A 13,647-nucleotide genomic window follows, 5' to 3' on the forward strand; every position below is an offset into this window, starting at 1 on the left:
AGTAAGCTTTCTGTTTTTCAGAAAAATAAAATCATAGTTAGGAAGATAGGCTTCTATATTTTACTCTTTCTAGATCACAGATTGGAAAAAAACCCCAAAAAAAACAAGAAATAAGTAGCAAAAGGTTTTTTCCCCATTTTTTTTCTTACTTTATTCCTGTAATGTTTGTGAAGGTAGTCAGACATTATGAAAAGTACCCTTGAAAGCACATCCCTGGTGAACAAGCAGCAACATGCTTTGCCTAGACAACTTTCCCAAAGCGTTACTCATAACATGTAGTGGAAAGATATAGCCTGAGTGAAATATACTGTAAAAGTGTTCCAGACTGAAATCCTTAATGTATTTTTGTGTGCTTTAAAAAACTTTTATTTTTCAACATAGAATTTGACATTAAAATGATTTGATCTGTTACATATGATTTTTTCCCAGAAAACAGTTTGGTTAGCTGAAAGATCTATACTATTTCTGGTGAATTTTGGATACAGTTTTACTAACAAGCTCTTTCTTTCAGATGTGTTATCAGTCCATTGTAGCTGGGGTGCCCTATAAAGTGTCTCCACCCATGAAATTACTCCCCAGAGATCCTCAACAATGACTGAAATCAATGTTTTGTACAGTTCTGCCTTTATCTGTGTCTATCTATATTTATGAAAGTCAAACTGACCAGGAGGTAGTTCAGTCTAAAATGGTTTCTATCAAATATGATGTTGTAGTTAATGTAAGGGTTTAGTGATAAAACTCAAACTACAGAGTAAAAGGATGGTTAAATACCAGGTAAATATTTTTCTGATACTGTCATTAATTGTGCCTCAACCTGAAATATGTAAGTTACTGATGTATCCAGTCTGAGACAAGGACCTGAATGCAGATTGAAATATAGCACTACCTAATGTGTTCACAGCTTGGAAAATAACTCTGTAAAAATTGGACACATACTCAATATTATGCATGTTGATTCATAGGTAAGTAGATACCACTGCTCTGTGCATCAGCCTTATGGATATGGGAGATTGAGTTTATTCTTACGTACTACATTGCTCTTAATCAGCTTCTAGTAACAGATTATTCTCTATGGATCCCACTCTTGAGGTAGAAATTCTATGTTTGCTCACAGTATTTAACAAGAAATTGTAAGATTGATGGTGAATCTGTGTGCAAGTTTGTACTCCTCCATGACAGCATTTTGAGAGTTGTTATGTGTGCTCTTGTATATGTATGTTCAGGACCATGCAAATAATTGATGGGTTTATGTTTCTTGCAATGAAAAGCAGATCTTGTGTGTGTGTGTCTGAGTTCATGTGTTGTATATGTGTAAGTTTATGTGTACCTTTTTACTATGGATTAGTATAGCTGATATATATATATATCTCTATATGTATATAGAGAGATATATATATATGTCCTTATACATATCCTTGTGTGCAAGTGTGGAGAGTAGCTGTCTACTGGACTTTTTGCAATTCATTCTATAATTTTCTATGTGAAGTTCATTAAATACATGTTAAAACATATTTCAGGAAGGAGAGAGAGAAGGAGGGGAGGGAGGGGAAGGAGAGAGGACAGACTGTTCCCTAAGGTTTATTTGACAATCATAATCTTTATAGATAGTGCTCTCACCACTGAAAGTTAACATATTCTGATATTACTTCCTTAGCAGACAAATCCTACCTCTTTTTAAGAGATGTCAAATATTACAGCAGTACTGGAATTCAGGCTACTGGGCTTCAGTAGCAAACCACACAGCCAGATCCTGCTATTCACAGTGGTTTTGGTTATTTACATTCTCACCATCCTAGGAAATGTCATTATTATTTCAGTGGTGACACTGGAACCACAACTTCATTCACCCATGTACACATTTCTCAAGAATCTGTCTTTCCTAGAGGCCTGTCACACCACTACAACTGTACCCAAGATGCTGGCCAATCTACTGGCAAAGAGGAAGAGCATCTCTTTCTCAGGAAACATAGTATAACTTTACTACTTAATTTCCCTGGGAGCCATTGAGTGCTACCTCTTGGCAGTAATGGCATATGACCAATTCCTTGCAGTCTGTGAACCCCTGCACTATGGTGTGGCCATGACTGCTGAGTCTTATATCCATCTCACTGTGGGCTCCTGGGTCACTGGTGTTTTCTCTGGTTTTCTGCCCTGTCTAATGGTCTCCAGATTGCATTTCTGCAGTTATAACCTCATTGACCACTTCTTCTGTGATATCTCCCCACTGTTGAAGCTGTCATGCTCAGACACCACTGTCACAGAAGCTGTCATCTTCATCCTGTCTCTCCTGGTCCTTTCCAGCTGCTTTCTGTCGACTCTTGTCTCATACCTACTTATAATTCACAGTATCCTGAAGATACCCTCTGCTTCTGGAAAAAGAATTACCTTCTCCACCTGCAGCTCACACCTCATGGTAGTGACTATATACTATGGTACAGTGATTTCCATGTACATCTGTCCCACCTACAACCTGTCCTCAGAGCTCAATAAGGCTGTATCTGTTCTCTACACAGTGGTCACACCCCTTCTAACTCAGTAACCTACAGATTGAGAAACAAGACATTCAAGAAAGACTTGGAAAAAAAATAGTTATCAGACACCATAGTCTTCGTTCTTTCTAAGCTGAAAACACTTAAAGACTGACTCTTTTGACTGACTTGTTGATATTCAGACTCTGTTGTATTCTGACTATTGAACAGGTTATTATCATGAGCGTGAGTAACAGCAACAGTTGTTGCCTCCCTCAGAATAACATAAGAACATGACTAGTCCCTGTTATCTTTCTATTATTCACAGAATATTACCACTCTTAGAGATACGTTGGGCAACGCAGTGGAAGAAATCTGATTTGCACATGACTATTCTATGATGAGAGATGAGTAAGAAAATTATATGCATTTGTCTGAATTCAGGTAGTGACAATAAACAAACACATTTGCTTTGTTTCACTGAAAGGTTCATAATAAATGTCAGAGAAGTGATGATGTTTAGAAACTTTCAGAACACCATGAGTCTGCATTGTTTTAGATAAAATGAATCACACTCTTGAAGTACCTCTTTTTCTTATGCATAACAGTGTCATTCTAGAGAGATAGTTCACCTGTAGCTTTCCCAGTTTTTGCTGGCCATACCCAGAGTCCTATGCAAACTCGGACCCAAGACCTCCCTCTCCACAACTAGTCCAGGTTGAAGTTTGCTTACGAATCATACACACACACATATTTAGACACACATGAGGTTTGAGGAAGATACGAACCCTCTGCTCTCTCCCCTAGCAGCTGGCATCAGGCATGCAGGCTGACCCAGTGGTCTCACTCTAGCTGCTGGTGCTGAGATCTCACTTGCTCCACTCGTCTCTGTTCCCCCAAGTAGTTGGTATTCTGGACACAAAGTCTGTGGGACATGAATACTGTTGGTCCCAAGAGCTACGGCTCCTCCAGCTACTGACTCTGAGACCCCACTCACTCCAGTAGCTGATACCATGGGCAAGGGGCATCAACACTCTCATTCTGATGCCAGTTGCTCCTCCCATATCCCCCCATGCCTGTCTGCCTAGTAGCTAACAGTCCTTACAGCTACTCACACACACCTGGGACAGACAGTGTTTCCACAGAGACAAAGTTAAGAAAGGATTTAATAAGAGATAAGACAAAGCATGGTGATCAGGCACAGGATTTGGTCAGACAAGCATACTGACCAGCAATTGTTTACACATTAAGGCCCTATTGATACTTTCTGCTTTTTTCCTCACAAGTTTGTCCCTCATCCTGATGTATAATCCCTGCACATTCCTTCACCTGTTTTTGTAGCTCCACCCACACCCCTTAAAGACCCCAAATCCTGATGTTCCTCTTGTTTCCTCCTTCCTATTTGTTTGAAAGCACATGTAGTCCTCTCTGAAGCTTTGTCTGGAGTTTATAAATGGCCCATCAATTATTAACTGGACACTTTCTGTCTTTGGCGTTGTCTCCTTTACCTGTTGTCTATCATCTTTGTGTCTCCGTTCATTCCGGTTTCTCCCTTTACTTATCCCTTTTGGCATAAAAAAGGTCCTTCAGTGGATATCCATAATGAAGTAGACACTCACCTTCCACATACCCTTACATTACCTGTAACTACAGGTAAACCTCTTCACTATACAGAGTTTATGAATGGTAGTGTGTGCAGGTTTTAAGACTGCCGGGGACGGAGAGCATGTTGCCGTTGCCCCTCCCCCACCCGCGGCCGGTCGGGCTGGAAGTTAGGCACAGACCCGGGCTAAAATAACAAGAAATTTAATACAACAGATTGATAGAACAATCTGAAAAACAACAGGAGCAATGATAATAATAATAAACAGCAATAACAGTGAACAAGATGAACGATATACAGAGAAATACCGGTAGCTGGTTTACGGACAAAGGGTTCCCGCCACCGAGCCTGCCAAAAAGCAAGGTGAAAAGGTTCCGCCCCTGGACCTGACGCCAGCATGGTATGAATAACCCGGCTGGAGATCCCTTCCCCCTCTCTCTCTGTTGGGGAAACTTAACCCTATCCTAGCTGAACCAGGACATAATCCACCCCTTTATTCTATACCATCTGCGTCATATCCAGCTGCCATTTAGCAGTCAACAATAACAAAGTAATAATTTACAAAGGCACAGCATATTTTATGGCATGTTCTCACCCAGAATCACGTCCCCCTGTGGTACACATCGGACCTCTCCTTTGTCCTGCATCACCCACCAGGTGCACCCAGGTCCTTGAGTAAAAGCAATCCCGTGGATGCGTTTGCCTTTACCTTTGCCTGGCGCAGGACTAAACCAGACCAATTTTCCCAATACATTCCTCATGCGCACCACAGGGACTTTATCCCCATCTACAGCACGTGGAGGTTTTGACTGAGCCGGGCCAGCTCGATTGGCAGACCCTCTTGAGTTGACTAGCCAGGTGGCCTTTGCTAGATGCATGTCCCAGTCTTTGAAGGTCCCACCTCCCAACGCTTTCAATGTGGTTTTTAACAGTCCATTGTAGCGCTCAATCTTCCCAGAGGCTGGTGCGTGGTAGGGGATATGGTAGACCCACTCGATGCCGTGTTCTTCTGCCCAGGCATTTATGGGGTTGTTTCAGAAGTGGGTCCCGTTGTCTCACTCAGTTCTCTCTGGGGTGCCGTGTCGCCACAGAACTTGGGTCTCAAGGCCCAGGATGGTGTTTCAGGCGGTGGCGTGGGGTGCCGGGTAAGCTTCCAGCCATCCAGTGGTTAATTCCACCATTGTGAGCACGTGGCGCTTCCTGTGGCGGGTCGGTGGCAGTGTGATGTAGTCGATCTGCCAGGCCTCTCCATATCTATATTTCAGCCATTGCTCTCCGTTTCGCTGGGGCTTCACCCGCTTGGCATGTTTGATTGTAGCACATGTCTCACATCCGTGGATGATCTCTGCAATGGTGTCAATAGTAAGGTCCACCCCTCGATCTCGAGCCCACCTGTATGTTGCATCCCTACCTTGGTGGCCCGAGGTCTCGTGGGCCCACTGGGCTATGAACGGTACACCTTTGCGCTGCCAGTCCAAGTCCACCTGAGCCACTCTGATCTTAGCAGCTCGGTCTGCCTGCTGGTTGTGTCGATGTTCATCAGTGGCCCGACTCTTGGGTACATGGGCATCCACATGGCGCACCTTCACAATGAGGTTTTCCACAGGGGCTGCAAAGTCCTGCCATACTTCAGCAGCCCAGATGGTTTCACCCTTACATTGCCAGTTGTTCTGCTTCCATTGCTGCAACCATTTCCACAGGGTTTTCGCCACTGCCCACAAGTCGGTGTAGCGGTAGAGCCTTGGCCACTTTTCCCGCTCAGCAGTATCCAAAGCAAGCTGGACGGATTTCACCTCTGCAAACTGGCTCGATTCCCCCTGTCCCTCAGCAGCTTCAGTGACCCGTCGTGTGGGACTGCATACAGCAGCCTTCCATGGTCGATGTTTTCCCACAATGCGACACGACCCATCAGTGAAGAGGGCATATCGCTTCTCCTCATCCGGCAGCTCGTTATATGGTGGGGCCTCCTTAGCATGTGTCACCTCCTGTTCTGGTGACATCCCGGAATCTTTGCTCTCTGGCCAGTTCGTAATCACCTCTAGTATCCCTGGGCGGCTGGGGTTCCCTATTCAAGCCCCCTGTGTTATCAATGCAACCCATTTACTCCACGTGGCATCGGTTGCATGATGCGTGGAGGAGGCCTTTCCTTTGAACATACCCCAGCACTTGCAGTCAGGGTGCCAGGAGGAGCTGTGTTTCAGTGCTGACCACTTCTGAGGCAGCCTGAACTCCTTCGTACTCTGCTAGTATCTCCTTCTCAGTTGGTGTATAATTAGCTTCAGAGCCTTTGTATCCCCGGCTCCAAAAGCCTAGAGGTCGGCCTCGGGTTTCCCCAGATGCTCTCTGCCAGAGGCTCCAGGTAGGGTCATTCTCCCCAGCTGCAGTATCGAGCATGTTCTTAAGCTCTTGCCCATCCTGGACTGGCCCGAGGGCTCCTCCTCGGGCAATCTCCCACATAATTTCTTCAAAGGATTGTTGTTGCTCAGGGCCCCATTCAGAATCGTTCTTCTTACGTGTTACATGGTAGAGAGGACTCACAATCAGGCTGTAGTTTGAGATGTGCATCCTCCAGAACCCCACAGCGCCCAGGAAAGACTGAGTCTCCTTTTTAGAGGTTGGTGGGGCCATGGCTGTTATCTTGTTTATCACCTCCATTGGGATGTGGCCACGCCCATCTTGCCATTTTATTCATAGGAACTAAATTTCCCTTGCAGGCCCCTTAACTTTCTTTTGCTGAATGACAAAGCCGGCCTTCAGGAGGATTTCAATTATCTTCTTCCCTTTCTCAAAGAGTTCCCTGCTGTGTTCCCCCATACAATGATGTCATCAATGTACTGCAGGTGTTCTCGGGCCCCACCTTTCTCCAGTGCAGTATGGACCGGTCCATGGCAAATGGTCGAGCTGTGGTTCCACCCCTGGGGCAATCGATTCCAGGTGGACTGGATGCCTCTCCAAGTGAACGCAAACTGTGGCCTGCACTCTGGCGCTATCGGAATGGAGAAGAACGCGTTAGCAATGTCAGTTGTGGCGTACCACTTGGCTGCCTTTGACTCCAGTTCATACTGGAGCTCCAGCATGTCCGGCACTGCAGCACTCATTGCTGGCGTAACTTCATTCAGGCCACGGTAGTCCACAGTTAGCCTCCATTCGCCATTGGGATTTCTCACTGGCCATATAGGGCTGTTGAAGGGTGAGTGAGTTTTGCTGATCACCTTGTGGCTTTCTAGTTGGCGGATCAGCTGATGGATGGGGACCAGGGAATCTCGGTTGGTGCGGTACTGCCGCCGGTGCACCGTCCTGGTAGCAATCGGCACTCGCTGCTCCTCAACCTTAAGCCACCCCACCACTCAGGGATCCTCTCAGAGGCCGGGTAAGGTGGACAACTGTTCAACCTCCTCCAGGGCGGCTACACCAAAAGCCCACCTGTACCCTTTTGGGTCTTTGAAGTACCCTCTCCTGAGGTAGTCTATGCCCAGGATGCACGCGGCATCTGGGCCAGTCACAATGGGGTGCTTATGCCAGTCCTTCCCAGTCAGGCTCACTTCAGCTTCCAGTAGGGTCAGCTGTTGGGATCCCCCTGTCACTCTGGAGATGCAAATGGATTCAACCCCACTGTAGCTCAACGACATCAGGGGACACTGTGCACCAGTGTCCACCAAAGCCTTATACTCTTGTGGGTCTGACGTGCCAGGCCATCGGATCCACACTGTCCAGTAAATCCCATTATCCCTTTCCTCCACCTGGCTGGAGGCAGGGCCCCTCTAATCCTGCTCATCATCTCTCACTTCTTGCAAGAATGATTCACTGGTCCCCTCAAGAGGGTCACACATAACGTTGGCCATTCTATTCTGTCTGGGGGATTTCTGACTGGACACTGGAGCTGCACTCTTCTTGTAGGACTCCCCTTTTGTGATGGTCTTCCCTTTCAGCTGCTCTACTTGTGAAGCTAGGGCAGCAGTGGGCTGTCCATCCCACCTCCTCATGTTTTCTCCATGGTCGAGGAGGAAAAACCACAGGGTGCCTCGTGGTGTGTGCCTTCTGCTGCCTTTCTCTTGGGTCAGGAAACGTTTACTTCTAATGGCTGAGACATCAGTCCGTGGAGGTGGAACGTAGGACATGTCCTCTTCCATTTTCTGGACCCTCTGAGACAGTTCCTCCACAGCTGAGACCAGGGAATGGTGAGATGAAGGGAGATTTCCCTCATATTGCCGGAGCTTGCCAACCACTCCACCCGCTGTTAGAGTCTGGGTGTCTGTCCACCAGGACACTATTGCCAATGCTTTTGAGTGCGCTTCTGGTGTGCTCTTCAGGAACTTTCGCCACATCAGGTGTGTGCGAGGGGCCTGATCTGGGTCCATGGGTGACCGCTCATTATTCAGATCGCCATAGATCATCTCAAACACAGCCAGCTCCCTGAGGTTCTGGATGCCTTTCTCAATGCTGGTCCATTTGCTTAGCTGACATAGGATATCATCCTTGTAGGGGTGCCTCTCCCTTACACTGAGCAGGAGTCGCTTCCAAAGGCTGAGGATTTGAGTCTGTTTCCCTATTTCCCTATCAATGCCAGCGTCCTTGGCCAAAGATCCCAGTTGCTTGGCCTCTCTCCCCTCCATCTCAAAAGCACTGGCTCCATTGTCCCAGCATCGGAGCAGCCGGGTGCAAATGTGCTCGCCTCCCAGGCGGCCGAAATCTCTCCGCATATCTCGCAGCTCAGTTGGGGACAGAGATCGGACAGTCACCTCTGGTCCTTCCTCCTGTTCCCCTGATGGGCCTGGCTCATCCTCATCCCTCACTCTGAGAACTGACTTTCTGGTATATTTTGTTTTTTGTATCGGGGCGACTGACACTGGCACTGCCTGGCTCTCTGGCTCAGTCGCTGTGCTGGTGGAGGCGACTGAGACTGGCTCTGCCTGTGCCCTCGGTTCAGATATTGCTTGTGTGGCCTTTTCTTCCCCTGGAGAGCAGCGGGCGGTATTAAAGAGGATACGGTATGCATGGGCAAGTCCCCAACACATTGCAGCGATTTGTTTCTCCTGGGTTTTGCCAGTTTGGTAACACACCCTTTCTAAGCACTCCATCAGCTTCTCAGGGCTCTGCATTTGCTCAGGAGTGAAGTTCCAAAGCATTGGGGGTGCCCACCCACTCAGGCCTTTGCCCATCTTTTCCCACACCCGTTGCCACTCACTATTATCTGACCTCAGGGCAGGTTTCCGGGCACTGCTATTGTTAGAGAAGTGCTGCATGGCCAAAACCGAAATCAGGCAGACATTCAGAAAGCATTGTGCCACAATCACACTGGCCTGCAGGCTCCAAGGATAACTGAAACTCCCCAAAGCCGAGAGGATCTCTTCCCCTGGCTCACCCATAGAGGGGGTGATACCCCTAACAAAAGCCCAAACGGCAAACAGGTACCAGCCCACCCCCCCCACAGCGATACAAAGGCATTATAAGCATTCAATAGCCAGTATAACAACATAAGACCCTTTATACATTTTCCACCGATAACAAACGACACCACTGGGATCATACACTGGATATAAGGATTAATCCAGCCCCACCACGCAAGCAAGTGGGCCAGCATTGCAAATATTTTCTTATCAAATAAACACAAATACAAACAGAAAGATTACCCCCAACAGATTGCTCTATCACACTCTGGTCAGGGTCTGCCACACTTTGGTGCACCAATTTTTGATGTGCAGGTTTTAAGCCTGCTTGGAACGGAGAGCACGTTGCCGTTGCCCCTCCCCCACCCGCAGCCGGTCGGACTGGATTTAGGCACAGACCCGGGCTAAAATAACAAGAAATTTAATACAACAGATTGATAGAACAATCTGAACAACAACAGGAGCAATGATAATAATAATAAACAGCAATAACAGTGAACAAGACGAACGATATACAGAGAAATACCGGTAGCTGGTTTACGGACAAAGGGTTCCCGCCACCGAGCCTGCCAAAAAGCAAGGTGAAAAGGTTCCGCCCCTGGACCTGACGCCAGCATGGTATGAATAACCCGGCTGGAGATCCCTTCCCCCTCTCTCTGTTGGGGAAACTTAACCCTATCCTAGCTGAACCAGGACATAGTGTTTGTCTCCAATAGCCAGAGAGATCTTGCATTTTTCCTTTCCTTTTAAGCACTATGATAATAATACTTTTCAGGACTTTTCAGTAGAAGAAAAATATAGTGACATCTGCACTATATAATGGCAAGTGTTATTTTGCTACCCCAATATAGCAGCTGGTTGAGAAGTCATCTCATCTATGTATTTACAACATAGAAACCCATCTCTAAGACAGGCTCCACCTTCCTCTTTCACTAACTACAACTAACTCCAAAACTGAAAGTAATCCATCTGACAAGGAATGACTAATAAAGGATTAATTGCTTTCAGGAGGTGATTTTATAGAAAGGAATCTAGATTGCAGGCTTAGACTTTAGGTATGCCTACACTGGTAAACAGCTTAACCCTGAGGTTTCTCTGAGGTTATTGGATTGTAGTCATTCAAATCACACAAATGCTAGTTCCTTCTTGCTTGTCCTATTTGACAGGAGGAATGAAATATTTCAGTGCTCTGAAATGAAATCAGGCTGTGATTCTACAAATAGCTCACTTAAAGAACTAATTCTGAGTTAGCAGATTGGGTGAGACCAGGACAAATTTTACTCTTTTCACTATAAACAAGTCTTCCACCACTACTTCATCAATCCTTTGCCCTCCAACACCTGCACACAACCCCCTGCCATAGCTTTGGGAACGATACTCAGCATCAGTTTATATATAAAAATAGTACTTTGAAGGGCTACAGTCTACCATTCACTCTATTTTAGGCATTTTTAATGAAAAATGAGTGCACAGCAGAAGTATTATATCTGAGAAACAGAAATGTCACACAGAGCCTGAATGACTCTTTGTCCCGATCCAATGTCAGGGGAGGTTTCAATATGATCCCAAGAGCAAGATTAAGACACAAACAAGGTCAGATGCCATATACCCAAACCAGTTTTTTATTATTAAAAGTGAAGAGGAGCAGTGATAGGTCTTTTCTCCTTGAATCAATATATAAAGGTAATTTTTATATTACACATTTTTTAACAGGATAGTTCAGGTTGAAAGGCACCTCAGAAGGTCTCTAGCACAATATTATACTCGAAGTGTTATTGATTGTTACTGATTTGTTAACTTGAGTTTGGTGATTTTGATAAGGAATGATTAGGACTAATCAATTAAATGGAATCTCACAGAAATGTCGTGGGTTTTTTATAAAAGATAGTGGTGTAGTGTTCTAAAGTAGTCATAAAGATGTATTTAGTTTTAAGTAACCATACAACTATTTACACTGATAGAGGAGGTACCATTGTTAGACTTTTTGGTAAGGATGATTTATTGCCTTGCAGACCAGGTGTTTTAAAAGTTGCATTGTGAAAGAGCCTCAGAGCATGTTAAAATTGCAGTGTGAGCCAAAGTCCTTGAGTCAAGGACGTTGAGGAGGTCTTTCTTTAAGGTCAGCAGTCCATGGTGGATGCAAAAACAGCCCCCTGACTCATTTCAGGTCTCAGCTGCACATGACTGGAAAGAGGTGGGAATATGAAAATTACTTACAATGAAGTAGCATTACTTTTCTCTGTTGCAATCCATATCATTCCCCTTGCTCTGCTCCTCCTGGAAAGCAAAGGAGGAATATTCTCCCTCTTTGCCAACCAAGTGTCACCCTAAGAAGACAGGAAAAATATGGAGGAGCTTCCTCTGTGCATTCATAGTGCACTGCACAAAGACAGTAAACCTGCAAACCCTGTAAACTATGAAGCATGCAAAAATATAACCTACAGTTTTCATTGTCAGTTATAAACCCTGGTTTAGCCTATCCTGGTATTTCTTTCTCTGCCTTCCCAACTACAGCAGAATGAAAGATTAATCTGTTAATCTACTAGTTAAAGTAGAAAAAAAAAAAGTACTTACATCTTAATATAGTTCTCCTATTTCATGGCTTTGGTTTTAGAGAAAAGCTGGAAAGTCATTTTCTCTGGTTGCTCACAAAGAAATACAGCCACACAGACCAAGCATGCCAACAGAACCAAAGAAAGAATAGAGAAAGGAAAGGAAAAACAAGTCAATGCATGTCAAGGGAGCCCTGCCCAGCAAGCCTTTTTGAAAAGCCCACTTAATTTTCTAGAAACATTTTAATCCTAATTGAAGGCCAGAGTGTCTCTGGCTGAAGATTAACATAGTCCTACACTGATGGTTGCTATTTCAACTAACAGCTATAAGACTCATCATTGTTTTGTGTAGAACTTGCTCTGATTACACAAGAATGTGGGAGGAGTATGCAGAAAATCAACTTCGCATTTTAATGTGTGAAATTGATATTATATTATAATTTATATATATAATAGGCATGCTGGTTCATCCTGGTTTATATCACACATGAGTGTGGCTGGAGATTATTCTATTACTGAGACAGAGTCACAGATAATTTATTTTTCACTTCCCTTCTCTCTCTGCACCTATGGACATGCTCAGTTAGCCCCTTCTATTACTTCTTCAGCCTGTATAAACTCCTGACATCCTGCAACTAGATCTTTGGGGGGGGGTGGGGGGGTGGGGGGTGTGTATGTAGAGATCCCCTGCAGCAACTGAATCCTTCCTGGCTTTGCCTCATTTCTACACTGGGGCCAAAGAACAGGATTTAATCCTGAGGGGGATCTTCAACATTTTTCATGTCCCCTAAAGAGCTCTAAGTGCTCTGTGCTAGTCCAGGAAAGAGCGTGCCTCCAGCCCCTCTAACAGCCCTTGCTGCCTCTAAATCACTTTGGGTGTTTAAACCACTTGGAGTCACTCTCCCTGTTCCTCTTGCACCCCAGGCAGCCTCTCTGTGCTGGGTAGAGTGAAGCAGTAGAGAGAGCCCTGCTTTGTTTCCAAATGAAATTTGAGTGAGTCTGCACATTGAGCAGCATGAGCAAAGATCAGGGGACCAGGAAACTCGCTTATGGACTTCTAGCTCTGATGCCTCTCCTGTTTATCAGCACTGGTACTGGAGCATCCCTATCGGCCCTCACAATATGTGGTGGTCAACAGGATACTTTATGGACACATGGCCCATTTTGTCCAGGGCAGATGTTCCTCCTGCTCTTCACCACACAAGAACAGGAAGACTAACTGCTCTTTTTCAGTGTTTTGGGCACAGCTCACAGTTATATGGACACAGAGGAGCCAGAAGTGAAAATCCTCCTGCTCCCCCAGATCTGGTAGATGTGACTCTTGTCTGGGGGTGGGGTAACAGGTTTGGGCCATGCAGAGGGAGGGATGGAGGGAGGACTGGACGGACGGAAGATATCACTCCCAGGGAGAAGACCCTCTCCACATTACCTTACTTGTCCCTTCCCAGCCACCTACACGACCACAGCCATCTACAGGGCAACAGGCTTTGATTTAGAGATACTAGTATGAGGGGCCCTGGGGAGACAAGAGAGGTCTCTGTGTTTCCTGTGCAGGCTAAGCAGTACAAAAAAGGAAATGTGGTTTTCTGTCCCCACCCAGGCCAGCAGTGACAAATTTTCCAACTCCTCAGTGTATG

The 13,647-nt window shown here is 45.7% G+C and overlaps 1 protein-coding gene across 1 annotated transcript; it reads left to right on the plus strand.

Moving 5' to 3' along the window:
- Positions 1 to 1,681: 1,681 nt before the first annotated feature.
- On the plus strand, positions 1,682 to 2,621 carry LOC141965664 (olfactory receptor 11L1-like). The gene is given in 3 exon segments (XM_074917516.1): positions 1,682 to 2,525; positions 2,528 to 2,577; positions 2,580 to 2,621. Coding segments are annotated over 3 exon segments (936 nt in total).
- The last annotated feature ends 11,026 nt before the right edge of the window (positions 2,622 to 13,647 follow it).

Source organism: Athene noctua, chromosome 13 (assembly GCF_965140245.1).
Source record: "Athene noctua chromosome 13, bAthNoc1.hap1.1, whole genome shotgun sequence".
In the NCBI taxonomy this organism is placed as follows: Eukaryota; Metazoa; Chordata; class Aves; order Strigiformes; family Strigidae; genus Athene; species Athene noctua.